Source organism: Phalacrocorax carbo, chromosome 4, assembly GCF_963921805.1.
Source record: "Phalacrocorax carbo chromosome 4, bPhaCar2.1, whole genome shotgun sequence".
Lineage (NCBI taxonomy): Eukaryota > Metazoa > Chordata > Aves > Suliformes > Phalacrocoracidae > Phalacrocorax > Phalacrocorax carbo.
The window spans coordinates 27,634,581-27,652,622 of record NC_087516.1 but is presented as its reverse complement, the minus strand read 5'-3'; the positions used below and the strand labels follow the sequence as shown (position 1 = coordinate 27,652,622).

Below are 18,042 nucleotides of genomic sequence, written 5' to 3'. Positions count from 1 at the left end.
TATTAAATAAAATAAAGGAACGTATTTTCTTTCTTTTTTTCTTACCAAGGCAGAAATAAGTTAAGCACATCTGCAATTTAGAGTTTTATAGCTGGGGTGCTGCTTACATTGTGGATGGCCTCTGTAGAAAATTTAATCTCTCTCGTGTTATGCAGAAGATCCAGACACTCCCTCTGAGCCTCACTTTAGAAGCTGTGGGAGTAGTAGGATCTTACAGGCACGTTCAAACCTGTACATTCAATAGTTCATGAATATGCATAAGTCCTTTAGATTCAGATGTTCAAAAAGATAAGTTAGCCCAACTTGTCCAACTCTTCAGCACCAGCTACCACCTCTAGATATAGCAAGTGGAATGGAGGGGGAGGAAAAGTAGTTTTCTGTTGATTGAAGTGAGGGAAACAATGCATCAGGAAGCACAAATGTTATCAGAAGGGTTTTTTTGCAAGCCACACTTTGTGCAGCTGTAGCTATCCTGCTTTATACCACAGCTGTGCTGTGCCCAAAGAACTGAAAGAAAAGCTGGGTTTCTTATCACAGACAAATTAAGCGAGGTTGTATGGGAAGAAGGAAGGGAAACAGGGTCCCCCACAAGAGTAAGCAGCCTCTAGTAAAACCAGCTGCCCTCACCCAAACCCCAACCAGCACAGCTTTACAAGGAATGAGGCAACAAGCAGAAAGTGACATGACCTAACATTTGCTAAAGCAGTTTGGCCAGGATGAAATGCCTACCACGGAAGCCTTTTCTAGCCAATATCAAACTTCAAGAAGCTGCTAAACCTCTGTATTTCTTGTATTGTCAGTACAGGCTGACAGCAGCCACAGGAGGAAGATGTGCAAAGTCAACATAAGCAGAAGAAAGTGAGCCACTAAAGTACCCTGTTAAAAAGTACTTTGTGGAAGTGCATGAATGTTAAATCATTTTCAAACTGGAATTTATCCGTTGTGGAGAGCCCACAGGCCATTCAGATTAACCACTGACTAATTCTTTTGTGTTTGTATTGGGGAAACCCACCAAAAATGACAAAGGCATATACAGTGGTGGCGTTGTCTGGTCATAGACCAGTGGCTCTAAAGCACTCGCGCCAGACTAGCCCTTGAACCATAACAGTTACTAAGCTAAAAAAGCAGAAATCTCATCCATGATGACTTTCTATGTAATTTATAAGGCTATCTGGTGTTCTCACTTGATCACTGTGGGATCTATTGTGATAAGGAGGATCATAAATCTCTGAGATAGTACAATAATGGTTATCAACATCTATAATGTTAAATGTTTATGTAACTTTAACAACATTAATTTAGTACTGAACACAAAGCAGTACTAAAAGAGAAAGCTGGTTCAAGGGACTTTTAAGAAATATTTCTGTTCCTCTCTTGCCACTTAGAATTCAGGCTGTAGTTTGGCCATAGCAACTTTTCAGGGAAGTGCTAGGTGGAATGGTCTTGGGTTAGCCCACATCACAAAGTCTTTATTCTCTCTGATTTTTTTAAACTGCAGCTGCTCAATAATCTGAAGGTTAAGTTTCATTCTGCTGTAATCTTGGGGCCATGACTCAGAACTCTGTAAGCAGAAACTCATACGATTGATGATGATCCTCCATAGGAAAAGGGAAGGCTTCACATCCAAAGGGCTGACAATACAATAAGCTTTGGAGACTACAAATCTCTCTATAAAGAACGTAGAAAAATATCATTCAGAGTTCATGTGATGGTCAGCGACCGAAGTTTAAATGGCTCCAACGATCAAACCAGCAGAAGTATACTACAAATTGATTTTTATTGACTGAATTGGATAAACAGATTAATTTAAAAAAAATCATTTTACAAACTGGTGGATTACCATAAAAGCACTTTGTACACGTGGAGATGCCATTCTTAGCCTGCACAGCTCCTGCAGCGCTGTAACCCATTCTCATTGCAAGCGGTACATTTGAGGGCTTTGAAAGAGTCTGTAAAGCAGTTCCGAAACACAGACATCTTGCTCCCATGGCACGCTGAGCACGGCAGGAAACCAAAGCCCCCACAAGAGGGGCACTCGTGAGGGTGCTGGACTCTCTGTTCAAAGAAGAAAGAAAGACAAAAATGTTACATCATCAACCACCGTAAGCTCTAGGACAATGAGGGCTCCAGGACAGCTGAGAACATACATTCTGGTTCCCGTCTTGAGCAATACCCACCACCCCATCCCAAGTTATACCACAGTATGTCTGCCTTTTCCTTTGGTCAGATCCACGCGCCATGGTCAGAGAGGCTCACTGCACGTTCATCAGTCGCATTATATCTTAGCAGCCTGTGTTTATACTTGCCAAAATAGCTAGTTAAAGGACTAGCTTCAATACATTACTCTGATGTAGCTTTAGGTCTAGAGCAATTCTAGGAAGCATTGCCATTGATTGAATCCAAACCCCAGGCAGTTTATGTTGGCATTATATTTTCTAGGCTGTATGTTAAGATATTATGACTTTTAGCATTTGCATGCTCATGCTGAACGTGTTGTTCCTATTACAGAGTTGATCATATCAAAAAGCAATTCATAGCTTCTGACAAGTAGTGCTTGAGGAAATAAGTGGTGTATTCAAATTTAAGGATGTAGAATGCTGAAGTGTTAAGTATAAAAGAGAAAGATCATCAATATTCAACAGTTATACCTGGAGAAATTTGCTGTAAGCAAGGCTTGGGCCCCCTCAATTGCCCTAATTCCTGAGTAAAACAGTAATTTTACTCTATTTTCTTTTGGATTAAAGACAATGGAGAACACAGGAAGAGATTTCAAAGATATTTTTAAGTTTCACTTGCTGAAAATGTTGCTAGTTTGTTTAATGATTGCTTTAATGTTCTATATCAGAGAAATGAAAGGTGCACCATGTTGGGTACTTACCACAGCACAGATATGTGGATTTAACATTGCACTGTTGAGTAAAGACTTTACAAATTTATTTACAAACAAGAGTAATCCATGCAATTTCTGCTAGTATTAGTCTGAGGAATTATGCACCACTAAAAAATTGGTCACAAATTATTACCAGAGTATACTAAAATATGTACAGATAATGTAGTCCTTCTTGTAGCTTCATTGAGAAAACTGAAGAGATTTCTGCAAAATCGTTAATAATAGCAATCTTCTATTGACATCTCAGATGAATATGCAAAAAAGGCACTTTTTCTTTTTGTCCTGTAGCTCATAAACTTGCTGTTCTTCTCCACTGGGCAAACAACTCCTATTACTATTAGCTTCTCCAGGAGCAATATTTGGAAGTATTTAATGTAAAATTAGCATTCTTTTTATCTCAGGAGGGCCAGCATCTTTCAAAATTTACGATGGTGTTTTACTTCATTGGAAATTATTGCAAATAATCTCAAAACTTCAAGAGAATAATATTTGTAATCTTTACATTCATTAGCACTTGTTAGGCTTGTAACTAACTACTTTTCCATGTAGTTAAAAGAACTAACAAAAAAAACCCAAAAACCACAAATACAAAATTGCTTTAGCTTAGTTCATTGAACAATGGCGATTTCCTTCTTGAAGAGATGACATTTTGTGTAACCACTCTCTGCATCTTCAGTAATGAAGAAACCTGACTGCCCCCTGCAATTGTAACAAAGCCATTTTTGTAATAAAAAAAAACCCAGGCAATAATGTTGCAGTTTGAAGCAGTGTTTGTATTCAGTAAGCAGTTCTCATAGTCTGCTGTGGTCTGGTACTGTTTGTCTTTTAGATGTAGTTTCTGTCCCAAGATTAGGACACACATTGGGCTAGGTAACAACATTATAGGACCCCCCCAGGGCAGGATCTGGGGACATTTCATTCCGAAGTAATGAAAAATGTTAAAGAGATGTATTGGCTAACCTTTATAGTCAGACAACAAGAATGCTGCTTGTTTTAATCATATGTATATATTTGTTTAATATTTTCTGGTTAGCTATTCAATATGGTTTAATATGGCCAGCAGGTTGTTCTGCATTTTATACAGAAATACATATTGAGTTATGAGGCAAGGAAAGTTTTGCTGAGTTAAGGAACAGGCCAGACAAATGCAGAAGGTACCACCCGCACTGCAAAGGGACAAGGCAGCTCATGATTTACTGGATAGTGTTAAATGTACCTCCTGAATAAGACAGAAGTGAACAACCCTTGGACTCAGCCTGACTGGAACTTTTGGACGAATTCAGGAAGGAGACTGGCTGTAAGAAACCAGCATACTCATTTTGTCATTAAACTCAAAGATGTACAATATACAAAGAATTACTGCAAGTATGTTAGGAAAGCATATGCTGCAGTTCGGCTAAATGCAGGGAAAGAAAAACCTTGGGTCTAAATCAGTTAAATGTAGCTTTCTTTTGCTCTTTCATCAGTGAATTTTACAAATATCATATACTCATTATCTATTTTTAATGTTGATGTTACATAATTTTGAAGTTTATGTGTTATCTTAATTTGGTTAGGTGTGATTTCAAAGTAACAAGATTAATAATCATAATACATTCCTTTTCTAAGGACACAGGTACCCATGTAACCCAGATATTATCACACACGTCTCCCCAAAATATTCTTTGTTGCAGGCTATCCAAAGCCAAATAGAAAACACCTTGTTCAGCCAATAGCACAAGACCAGCAGAAAAGTGATGACCAGTAGAGATCCTAGCGTGCAGCAAAGCCATGGGAGCAGACCCACACTTCAGTTATCCTCAGGGAACACGCATCAACTGTTCACAATAAAAGGTAAATTTGCCCCACAGAACTTCAATGGACAAAGGGAACTAAGAGCTGGAAAAAGGCATGAAAACCTGCAATTTGAAATTTGTGCAAATTGGTGCACTTCCAGCATTTGCCCAGATTTTGTACATGTCCAGCTTTAGGTCAAGCCAGAATGCAGAAGGGCAGCTTCCCAGCATGTTCACTGCAGCACACAGAGAAGTGGTGCAGCATCCACACAAGGGGCCTGATTCCTCCAGGGTGTGGTGAAGGTTAAATATCAAAGATGATGTCAAAAGTTATGGGAAAGGGAAAATTACTTCCCTTTCCTGCTGTGGCAAAACCAAGAGAAAATAGAGATGGACATTTTGGACTGACGTTGCCACCATTCATGTTTTCTCAAACTTAATGGGCTGTGTTACTATGATATCATTCATTCTACAAGAAAAACAACAACAACAAAAACCATTTGCAATCATCAGTTTATAACAGAAGAAAAGGAACTGGTAAAAAAAATCTTCTCCATTAAAAATATTCAATGTACATTACTTATATTTATTTGCAGAAATACAATTACCTCAATTTTGGTTAAGAGATCCTGCAGTTCCCCAGATTCATTCATTAGCAAAATTTTCTCAGCACCCTGTTAGTAAGAAGAAGAAGAAAAAAGTCAGTCAGTTTAGCATGAAAAAACTGCAGTGTCGTGGCTTAGTTGCCGGCTGCTGGCAGCTAAGCCCCACACAGCCGCTGGCTCACTCCCTCTCAGTGGGACGGGGGAGAGAATTGGAATAGTAGAAGTAAGAAAACTCATGGGTTGAGATAAAGACAGTTTAACAGGTAAAGCAAAAGCCGTGCACACAAGCAAAGCAAAATGAGGAATTCATTCACCCCTTCCCATGGGCAGGCAGGTGTTCAGCCATTGCCAGGAAAGCAGGGCTCCATCACGCATAATGGTTACTTGGGAAGACAAACACCATCACTCCAAACATCCTCCCCCTTCCTTCTTCTTCCCCCAGCTTTATACGCTGAGCATGATGTCCTATGGTGTGGACTATCCCTTTGGTCAGTTGGGGGTCAGCTGTCCCAGCTGTGTCCCCTCCCGGCTTCTTGTGCCCCTGTCAGAGCATGGGAAGCTGAAAAAGTCCTTGACTACTGTAAGCACTACTTAGAAACAACTAAAATATCTCCACATTATCAACACACTTTTCAGCACAAGTCCAAAACACAGCTCCATACAAGCTACTATGAAGAATCATAGAACAGTTTAGGTTGGAAGGGACCTTTAGAGGTTGTCTAGTCCAACCCCTCCACGGTAAGCAGGGACATCTTCAACCATATCAGGTTGCTCTAGAAAATTAACTCCATCCCAGTCATAACTGGACAAGAGGCAATCAGAAGATGTGGTCTTGAAAATTTAAACAGCCTGAGAACAAATTTGACTCACATTAAGTATTTTGTAATTAGGTCAACCTTAGGAAAGTTAGGAGAGGAGAATCTAATCACAGTTCTGATAGAAGTGCCCATGGTTCATTACCAGGTGTTGTATTGCATTGCCTTTTTGTAAAAAGTGACACAGCTTCTAAATTCTGATTATGTTCACTTTATTTTACAGGGTATGCTTCCTGACAGAATAAAAAATACATCTAGTTACTGTGTCAAAAATTACAATTATATAAATATACAACACATCAGAGAATGCAGCAAAATGAGATGTGGAAATTGTATTTCAAATATTCTGGCAGTTGAGCATTGAATTAAGACATAATATGCCTAATGTATAACACAAGGAGAAAAAGGGTAATGAAAATACTATAACAACATTAAAGTCAGACACAACAATGAATAATAATAATTTAGTCTGAGTACATTAGGCCTCTGAGGGGTTCTGTGATCTGAACCAAGGCATACTGAAGTAGTTTTTCTTTTTTCCTTCTGAAAGTAAGTACTAAGGGATTACTGCAGACAAAATGAAAGTGTCAAAGATGATGTAAAACTTTTTTCCCCTTTTCTTCTAATTAGAGGGCCACATTTGAATGCTTACCTTCACTTACGTAAGCAAATTCACTCCACATATATATAATATGTTATTCACTACATATTACCAAACACTTACAGACACTTTTAATCCGCGGATCACAAGAAAACAACAAAAGTTGAGGAAATTGAGGCACAGGCAGAGGTAACTGCACAGCCCTTTCTCCCTGCTCAGGGTGATCAGCCACATCTAGACCGGGTGGCAGGTTCATGCTGTCTCAATGCCCCAGTTTGCTAGCCCCTGCATGCCCAGACTGTTAAATTTCACAGCATGAGCTGGGAGGTGCGGTGGGATGCTGGCACAGGTCTGAGGAGTGGTGGGACGCTGGTACATGGCTGAGGTGCGGTGGGACGCTGGCACAGGGCTGAGGCGCAGTGGGATGCTGGCCCGGTGCTGACATGTGGTGGGATGCTGGCATAAGGCTGAGACCGGCCATTACTTTACGCTGCCCACAGTCAGCCGCAGGGGCTCTCAGTCCTAGCTGCCCACCAGCACTGCTCTCCCTGTTACTGGAAGGTACAGGAAAGGCTGTTGGGGACCACAGGGAACACATATGGAACAGTAATGTACATGCTAGCGTCCAACCATTTGTATTCCCTTGCTGGGGACTGCAGAGGTTACAAATGTGTAGCCCAAAAGCCAATTAAAGGCCACCAAAACGTTGCCAAGGATTTTGTATGTCACCCTACTAAGGTTAGCTTCCCTGTGCAAGGTCTTTTTGCTCTGGCTTTGTACAAAATTAAAGCACATTTGGCTCTGTGTTTGATGATTTTAATATCAGTTAAAAAGCAAAATATTAATATTTTAGTGGATGTGAGTGTCATTTGTGCAGTGAATGTGATTCTTACAGTGCTACACTTCCAAAGAATTTTTTTTAAAAGAAGTATCTACAAGGTAATTAGTTGTGGTTAATTAGTCACAGCAGATGACAGGAGACTCAGATCAGCTAGCCTTACTTGTGCTGACTCTTCCTGTTGAAGTCTGTTATAGATCATGGGCACAGGCTGTATCAGCTTCGACATACGCATTAGGCGCTCTGTGTCCCCAGCAGAGCAGCTTTTAGCAGTCTGTCAGCCCCTTTCATGCTTGCCCTCTAATCTTTCTCTGCTTTCACACAGAACAGGCAATAGGAGTGATTGGCACAACAAAGTGAGGGCTTGCCAAGGCAGCCCACAGAGTATTAGCTCGGGGCCCACATACGCTACAGCGGCTTAAGACAAAGCTTGTGCAGCCCGTCAGATGCAGAGACATTAAAGATTTGCAGCTTTATTGCTGTAATTGCAGCACAGCATATTCCCTAAGCCAGACAAGCCCTGATTTGCCCCCGTTTAGGAAAGGATCTCTTCTCTGCGACAACAGTTGGCAAAAGCATTCCTGTGACTTCTGCTTCGTGTTACAGGGATGCTTTATGATAACACTGACTGGCTTTTGCAGCAGGATAATTAAAAGTCTGACAGGTTTCCCATTATAGATTCATATTTTAAAGGATTTATATTTCACATGACATTCAGTCGGCCAGCTGTGTTACTTTCAAAGTGGAAAGCCTCATTACTATGGTTTTAAAATTAAAAACTAAATGTCCAAATGGTTATCAACATTTTAAAGTGTTTCAGCATGTCTTTCCTGATTAACAGCTGCCTCAGGTGAAATTTGAATAAAAGATACTTTGCAGAGGTTAACCTTCCCTTTGGATCTGTGAATCTTTAACACACAGAGTCTATAATTAATAGAGTAATTAAAGCGGCTGTTAAATGAGCCCAATAGCTGCTTTCTGACCACAAAGTGAGGCTTTTCTTTTTCTCCCCAGATTGACTCAGTCCACAATTACCCACAAAGGGATGTGAAACATAAAAAACTCTGTCCCTCCTAAGACTCACATAAGGAGCATGAAGGACAGTAGCCATAACACTTAGAGAAGCAGCAGGGAAAAGAGAGCTTCCAGTTTTGTTAACCGGTTAATTTTCAAAGCATCAGCCTGCGAATCCTTTAGCTACTAACTTCAGTACCTCTCCAGCATGGTGGAGGAGCCCAGGGGCTGCAGGCAGGTCTTTGCCCTTCTTTTGGCAAGGAAATGCCAGAGACTTGGCAAAATCACTCAACAGGTTTTCAAGACCATTTTTATTCTTCAAAATATTTTCCCAATTTTCTCTTGAGAACATCCAGAAATTAGCATCATATTTAAGGTATAGTCCCATTCATTGCAGAACTAGAATAAATTCAAGGTCCGTTAAATCTCCTACTGCCCCAGCTCTGTCCTGTCACTAAACTAGTCTGTTGCTCACCTGTCTTGGACGTAGCCCATTACCATTTTCATGATGTAATTCTTCATCAAGGAACACATACAGGTATATGTCTCTGCATCTGGCTGTACTACAACACCTGCTGATTTTGGGAAGCAGCCTCTCTTCCCCACATTTCCTTATACACAGATTAAAAATAGCACAGCCCTGCAACATCTTTCCTATGGACACATTTGCTGTGCAGGTAAGTTGCCCCCCCTTATCTCCTTAAAAACATACTTGTGCCAAGTTTACAGGAGAGGCCTCTTGCTAAGGCAGCAGAATGAAATTGCACGCCTTACTCTTAGTGGACCTGCCATGTTTTTTCACTGTAGCTTAGCAAGGAGACAGAATGTTTATACCTCTGTCTTTGCCCAAAGCTCACACACTCTTCAGCCTATACGCTACGCCTCTCACAACAAGGTGTCCCTTGGCAGCAGACACGCATGAGTATGATTAAATGCCTGGAAATCTGCCCGTGAACTGCAAAAATTGACACTGCAGTATAGTTCCAGCACCAGAAACATCGGATTTGTTCTGCAAAGAACTGAAAGATTGATATGCAAAGAACTATCAGATTAATTAAACCGTGCTGTTCCTGAAATGTTAAATTGCAAAATGGAAGAAGCAAGTGGGAAAGTGTTAGGTGACTTGAAGCAATTGCATCACAGTTTTATGCCACAGAGCCATTCATACCCACCCCATCAAGTGAACACCAGGAGAATGTATTTAACAAAACGTGGAGGCAACTGAGAGCTACTAATAATATACAGCCACTGGAAAGCAGCAAAAAGGGAACTGTTACTACCTGCATACCAAAAAATACGTTACACACATATTTTCTAAAAGTCAGTTACAAAAGTAGCCTCATCATTCTTAGGAAATAGTAATAACCAATGAGTCAAATAAAATAATTTTACTGTAAATCTCATGCCATTGTGGATTCATTACAGCTGTGAAAATTAAAAAGGAAACAGTTTCTTCAGAAAAAAAATTATTAAATTCACATATTTGAAGACGATTCTAGTAGGTTTATAGGGCAGGTGAATACTGAATTCAGTCACATATTTAAAGTGAAAAATAAATGTATTTTAAAACTATTATGCAGTAAGCTAACATGTTTACTAAAGATGACTCCATTTGCCCTTTTATATGTTCATCCCTTTCCCAGCAGAGTGAGTCTTTCCATAATGTAAACCTCTAACAGTCCTGGGTGCCTTTGTAAGAGTCTAAATTAATGCTCCGTCTTTTATTTTCTTCTGTGTTGCTTTCTGGTTTTTGGAAGTCATTCTTTATTCTGCTTTGGTGTCCCAGCAGATGGCATAATTCCATTTCAGATGGAGACAGCCTCAGGTGAAAAGGAGGGATTAGATCAGCTGGTAAAGAGAATGCTGCAGAAAGAACCTGCAATCTCCTGACAGACTGATATGTAGACTGTGTCAAGAAATACAATGATTCAGTCCTGAAAAAATGAGAAGATTAAAAATCCTGCTGTACTGCAGCACGCAGGACTTTGCTTGACAGGGGCTAAATATGATTTTTCCATTGCTTCTGCCCAAGTCGCTGGTTTGTTTTGTTCCCCCTGTGCAGGCAGTGATAAATTCCACAGTGCAGTGAAGATTTATCCACACAGCCTGCAGTGCTCTATCAACCCTCTCCCTGATTCTGACCAGCTCAGATACCATATACTCTATCAGACGCACATATGCTGTGTTCTGCTGCTTTTATTTCATTTATCTCATAAAAAATAATCTTGTCCCCTTTCAAAACTGTTCATATTTTAATTAGGCGCTGGGTTTGTTTTTTTTTCCTTATGACTCATCGAATGGTGCCTGCCTCAATATAGGTTCTCCTTTGTATTGCTACATGCAATCTCCTTCAGGGAGGGATTTGCCAGGAAATAAATATTCAAAATTTTAAAAAGAGAGACAGAAAAAGAGAGAGGAAAAAAAAATTTGCATGATTAATTTACTGACACACCAGGCTTCTGGATTTCTGTGTTGCATTTGCGTATCAGAAGATAATTATCATGAAAGGCATTATAGAAATGTCCACTGTTACCAACAAGACCAAATTCTGTCGTTAGCTCTCCATCACATTTTAATGAAACACAGGCCCACCACAGGTTCCAGCAACTTACTGCCTTTGGGGTCACTGATGCATTGTCTTCTTAAGATGCCACATCCACCAGGCATTGACACAGCTGGGGGGTGATTACTTTGTTGCCAGACCTTCTTGATACGCAAAGCACCCCCCACTCCTTATTTCTCTCCCTAAACGAATGAATGCCAACCTCTCTTATGAAGCCATATTAAGACAAAGAAATAAAAGCTGCAATAAAATAACAGGGGTTTGCCACATTTGCCAAACAGAATGTGTGGGCCCAGGTCCCTTGCCAGCGCGAGTGACACGTTCAGCGCCGGGGCTGCCCCTTCCCAGTGCCCTGCCAGCCACGGTGCTCCCGTTGGCAGCCACAGCGGGCTGCCTGGGTCAGCTCCGCTCACACTGAACTTGCTTTTCACATCCTGGCTCATCTCAGCTGAAGCACATTAGAGTGATGCTGTAGCAGCAGATCCAAAGCAGCAGTGCTCCCTAGTATGATGATAATTAGTGGGGAGCAGTGGAGAGCAGAAACCTTGTCTGCGAGCACAGGTGAGGGGCACCCACGCTGGCAGAGCAAAGGGCTGCCACCGCCCTGCCTGGCCGTGATGCTCCCCACGAGCAGGGCAGGCGTCTCCTGGACCGCTCCCTGCCTGCAAAGCAGATTGTCCACAAATAACACCACTGTTATGTGGAATAACTTTAATCCTCTTCTGGAGCGGAAGTGTGCTCCATTTAACCACAGTGTGCCTCACTAGTTTAATCAAAAGAAAAGGAGAATACCCCCCAAGTCTGATTTTGTTCTGTTTTTTAGCAGATCAATACTTTATTTTTCCTATGTGTTAAACAATGTCAGTGGAGTCGCTATGCTGTAATAAATGTCTGTAGACCAGAGCACCAAATTCTTTCTTCATTTTTCTACCTACAGGAGGTAAAACCTGCTGAGTACCTGTCAGCAGCTAGATTTGTCTCTCCCACAGACAGCTAGCTTCCTAATTCACTTGCCTTCCTTTCTATACCTCTCCAAAACATCTCTTACAATACTTATACAGTTTTAAGGAGATTGTATTGCTTGTTACACTGTTGCTCCTCTGTTAAAAGACAAGTTTCCCATGATTTTAAAAAAAAAAAAAAGCAGTGAATTAATGGGCCATCCGTCATATCAAAATGACTGTAACCAGGCTTGATCTAGAGCCGAGCAAATAATTTATTCAATCCATTTCAGTATTTTAACTTAATTCTTTTGACAAATTAATCACACACGGACTGAGATTTTCTTGGACTTGGTCATAACCCACTACTTTTATTTTTAATGTGATAATCAGGTGAGTGAATCTTAGTCTGAATCCTGTTGAATTTTAAGATACTTTTGAGGAACAGCACTGCCTGGCTGGCTGAAGAACTCTCCAACTCAGGTTTTTGATAAAAGCATCCTCTGCCAGGAAGCAAAAATCACTGTTAAGGGATTTTACAGTTGCTGCAGTGGTCTGGTGAGCCCTGTGCCAGCAAATGCATTTGTTAGAGTGCTTGGGGAAGCCTGCCTTGAGCAGAGCACTCCATGAGCTAGGAAGGGGAGAAAGGGGAGATTTAAGTGTTTATACAGGCCCAGTATCAGTTATGCCTGACTGTTGATTACATTTCATTTCATTACTTAAATCTTTTGTGAAAGTGAAAGTGTTAAGCAATACAAACACAATAACCCCGCTGTGTGTAAATATAGTTTGCCTTCACAAATCACAGTCTCGCTGTTGGTGCTAATTGCTAGTTCTTTACTGCTCGAGACAAATACCTTCTCTGAGCTCTCAAGCTGCTTTCTTTGTGCCATTTGGCAGAATCTTTTTCTTTTAAACTCTGATTTTTTCAGTTTCTGAGAAATACATTTCAAAAGTCAGGCTGGCCTCAATGAAAAAGGTGATTTCAAATATCAACAGGCTTTTAGACCCAGAGTACCAGAGTACAAATTTGGATTATAATTTTCCATTTGGAGCATATGTCTTGCAACAGGGCAGAGTTGGGCTGTTTTTCTCTCTCTCTTACTGCTAGACTTTTCTAAAATTAAGTATTAACCAATTCTGTACCTAAAACAATATTCAGTTGATTACAGATGCCTGATACAGACTACATCATATAAAATTCAATGCATGTTTAAGGTCTGACATGCCAAGCTGTTAGTTTCATATTCAACAAAGATATTACTAAATGACAAGTTTATGTTATGTGTGTTCATCTTCCTGGGTCGATCATACATACAGGAAAAATACATACAGGAAAAATACATACATACATACAGGCAAAAAATCCATTTCTCTAGATTTTCATGGTTTCAACTGCAAAGATAAGCTATTTTTTAAGAAACATGGCATAGTTAGATTGTATTACTGCATCTTATTCGCCTTTTAATAGCCTCTCCCCAGTTATCTTCTGCATTTTCTGATCAAACCTATCAGTGTGGATCTGTGCAGCACATACCACAAAGGGATCTCTGTCTTTGTTCCCATCATTCCAGCATGGCAAACAATTTTCTAAATTTCCTACTTGTCATTCATGAAGATTTTCATCTGTTCTCACAGACTGCAGAATAAAACATAGGCTCATGCTTTACTTACCCCAAGATAATGGCCATCAATAAACACAACAGGGAGTGAGGGAACTTCACAGACCCTCTTGCATCTTTCATCTAGTTCTTTTCCATAATCGCTGTTCAGGGCAATGTTTTTTTCTTCAAATTTAACTCTGTGATTTTGAAAGATCTTTCTAACCAGTTCACATCTTTCAAAAGTCGTTCTCACCACACGAAGGCTGGTAGTATAAATTACTATGCGGCCAAACTCTAGCACTGTGGATACCTGGAAAAAAAAATAATTCCCACTACATTAAAAGGGTGTTAACAGCTTCCAATTATTGAGCAATTTCATTAAAACCACTACTGCAAAAAAATTGCATCTTGAAAGCACAATCCGACATTCTACTTTTTTCAAATGGAAAGATGGAAAGGGAGGAATTAAGTTCTTTCAGTCACCAACTTAAGGCATTATTTAAGTTGTTTATCCAAGGAAGGTGCAACTTTACTTTTTTTTGAAAGCTTTGGAGGTGGTGAATGAAGCCCAACATTTTCAAGAAACAGATATATTTTAGATGCTGGTGGACTTTCAATGTGAATATATCATCACCCTTTTGCTGTTGTCCTGTACAGCGTCACCCATCCTTCCCCAAGCAGTAAAATACGATGCCGTGGGTTTATCCCCTCTCATCTACTAAAGCACAAATTCTTCAGAGCTACAATAGTAACATGAAGGTAGGACTCCTCTGACCCTGCCGGTTTTAGAGATGTCTGATTCTGTTATAACAGTGACTCATGTTTATTTGCACAAACACAGTCTGGTAGTACCCAGGCTAAGTCTAAACTTGTCAGCTCAAGTGTTATTGACAGCCTATTTTAAGCAAGGGTGAGAGCCTAAGCTAAACTCCATCACATCCATGAGCCAAGACTTAGGTCTCTCCACACTGAACGACATTATGACTGAAAAGGGAACAGATATATCTCTAATTTTTAGTGTGGATCCACACCAAATCACTCTAACATCCAACCAACAATAAAAAAAGACATTTTGTGCGTATTTGGGGCCCGACTCAAAGCCCACTGCAGTGAGGGGAGACAGTTCCCTTGGCTGCAATAAGTTTCATGTTACAGTTCAGATTTTACTTTCTAACCCACTTCTTCACATGTAAAAGTTTATGCTGCATTTTTTTGCTTCTGGAATTAAAACTACTAGGGAGGCTAAATACTACAGGGATACTTTGTCCAAGAGAGAGTGCTATAAACAGATATTATGTTCAGATAAATAGCTAAAATCCTAGCTTTTTTTAAAGGTAGCAAGGCATTTCCAAGCTTTACAAATTACCAGCTATATTCATCAAATTATATTTAATTATTTCAGTAGTATTCCAGGAATAAAACCACAAGGTAGAAAATAATAAGCAAAGATACCTCTAACACACTGTAGCAATCTATGGAAAATGAACCTTGACAGGTGAGTACATAATTTATGAACTATGTCATGTAATAACTGTAAAGACAAAGTTGTAAAATTGGGTAGATGCCATTGCAGATTTTGGCAAATAACAAAGTAATGATTTATCTTACTATGTAAATGCAGAATAAAGTCATTGCAAAAAGCATATTCTGCTTGGAAAGGTGTTTACAAGGTTCGACGTATGGTGAAGAGTTCTCAGGGAAAAGACTTGGGTTTTACAGACCACTTCTAGATCACTGGAAGTGTAATTGCAAACATATGTAATTTATCGCTTTTCTGTCTCCCATTCTGGGAAGAAAGCATATTGTGATAGGTCACTATATATTTCTTTTTGAATGGATGTCAGAAATTCAATTATAGGAGCAAACGTTATAAAAAGCGGCTACATTTCTCCAGCCTGTTTTCTAGTTTGAAAACCTGTTATACTGCTCCTGCAGCATTGACCCTTCTCCAGCCTGTTGTCCACACACTCCAAGTGCAGAGATTAGCTCGTCCTCTAATAAAAAGACAAGTACTCTACATAAACACTGCCAAATATTTTAGTAACCATGCATGGGTTGCTGGAAGGAAGAGGAGTTCATCCTTTCCAGAAGTAACCAAAAGGAGTTCTTAAAATATTCCTTCAAAAGATAATTTCATATACTCATTTTTTTCTCCTCTTTGGAGTGAAAAATACATTTTGAAGTGGAAAACTGTTCAACAGGATGGAAATTCTTGTTCCTTCATAGCTCTAATCTCTAATGCTGTTTGTTCCCAGACACCAGAGGCTGGCAGCATAGATACAGACAGTTATTATCTAGCTAAGCATCAGGGCTGTGATGTCCCTACAGCATACAAATAAGACATGGAAAAATGGAAAGTTGAAAAGTGATCTGGAAAGATATCAAGTGGAAGGTACATACGCACAGTCACCTTTATGTTTATTCCTTTATTTTTCCTAATGTGGCAATGAAGAAATACCCTTGTTTGCTCTGCAAAGAAATATCAAGGGCATTGACTAAATAATTCTTTAGGGAAATTTTAGTAAACACCTTGTTTTCTGTGCTGCAAATCCACAGAACTTGTCCTTGGCAGGACTTTATCGTACCAGGGAAAATCCTTCCTGTCACCTGTCTTGCACTGCACTGGTAATTAAAAATGGGAGTCAAGATAGATAGAGAGATTTACAGTCTTTTTCTTAATGAGAATCTATGCTAATTCCTATTTCACTCCCAACTCAATAGCTACACTCTGTAATATTTAGTGACTAGAATACGCTTTTGAAGTAAATCAGCAGAATAATGTTTGAACACTGCGCTTTTCCTTCCTAGTTTGGAATTGTGGCAAAAGTATAATAAATGATAGGCAATGTAAACAAATCAATAGACATTTTAGAAAATGAACTCTTACAATTTTGTGTAAGAAACTTCAATTAGAATAATCTCATATAACTCAAAAATGCACATAAAACTTTAGCTGAAGTTAAAGAGAAGATAATTCTCTGGTTAATGAGCATGATAAAACTTACTCAGGCTGTGGAAGTTGGACAGATGAACAAACCAAAAGATTTAGAGCAACTTACATTGATCACTTTCTCGCACTTCCTGTAAGTGGGATTCTTATTGAAACCTGAAGCTTATGGAAATAAGTTGGCCTGAGGTAGCAACTTTTGTGTCAGATTCAGAAAACCCCATGTACATGGGCCAAGAGTGTGTTTCAGAGAAGGTGTCCATGTAGAAAGACTGCCAAGAAAGGGATTTAAGGTTTCAGAGGGAAATAAAGTTGCCTTAGTAATGATCCTTTACATCATTTACAGGTTTTATTTTAACAGCACAGCGCTAACATCTCCCAAAGGGTCCAAAGGCAGTATCTGGTTTACGGCAGCCGCCTGAAGAGCCTGCATATTGCTTGGGAGCTTCAAGTAGGCATCACCAGCAGCAGCATGACCTGCGACCTGCATCACTTCATGGCACAGACACCACTCCCAGTGGCTCAGGAACAGCTGCCCTTTTATTCTTAATCTAGAGAGGAAACCCAAATGTCGCACAATTTCAATCCTGCTCGTGGTTGAATATGAGAAAACCCTAAGATCTTTACTATTTTGCTCATGACTCAGCCTCTTCCCAGACTTTTCTACCAGGTAGATCAGGGCTTTCACAAAAGAGGCGTTAGTTACACTTTGGTGTACACCTAGGGGGAACCTATCCCTCTGCCATCCCACCAGCATCCATCTGACATGGTTGTAACTAAAAGTAATCATTAACTGAACAAGTGTTCTGCAAACAGCATGAGGGATGTCATCCCATGAGGCTAAATACATGAGCTTAGCATCAAGAGAGGCCACAGAACAAAGAAATTGCTGATGAAAAAGAGAAGGCTTAATAGAGCAAGTAGATAAGACACAAAACAGAGGGATGCAGGGGACTGAAAAAGGGCTGAAAAGACAGAAATACCCAAAAAGAGATAACAAACCAGAAGACAAAATGTCAGGATACTGACAAAGGAAGAGTAGTACAAACTATATGTGGAAATAAAAACACGAAAAATATGACATAAAAGAGAAGGTGAAACAAAACAAAGTAAATGATAAAACAAGAGAGAAGGTCACTCAAATATGACAACCTGAACCTTTTTTAAAAAGAAATCCCGGTAGCCAGTGTAAGTGTACAACAACAAATATATTACAGAATATGTGAATCTCCAAGTTGTTTCATTATTTAAAAAAAAAAAAAAACTTGGTGTATTACTGGAGCTGCAGAAAGAGGAAACATTTGGGAATCATAATCCTAAAATATGTGTTTGAGAATTTACCTTTTTTGTATAACAAATGCCATGACAATAATGGACTTAGTAGCTCTGAAAATATTGTTTCAGTTGGGTTTTACCATGGTGCTTCTGATAGCCAGTTAAATATGCACG

At 39.7% G+C, this 18,042-nt stretch overlaps 1 protein-coding gene across 1 annotated transcript in view; it reads right to left on the bottom strand.

Annotated features, from left to right (window-relative positions):
• Positions 1-1,875: 1,875 nt before the first annotated feature.
• GRXCR1 (glutaredoxin and cysteine rich domain containing 1) overlaps positions 1,876-18,042 on the bottom strand; it is a 41,748-nt gene continuing 25,581 nt past the window's right edge. The window contains exons 3-5 of the mRNA XM_064450833.1: positions 13,717-13,956; positions 5,274-5,339; positions 1,876-2,055 (exon numbers count right to left, since the gene is read on the bottom strand). Coding sequence (XP_064306903.1) covers positions 1,876-2,055; positions 5,274-5,339; positions 13,717-13,956 — 486 coding nt within the window. The remainder of the gene's footprint in view (positions 2,056-5,273; positions 5,340-13,716; positions 13,957-18,042) is intronic.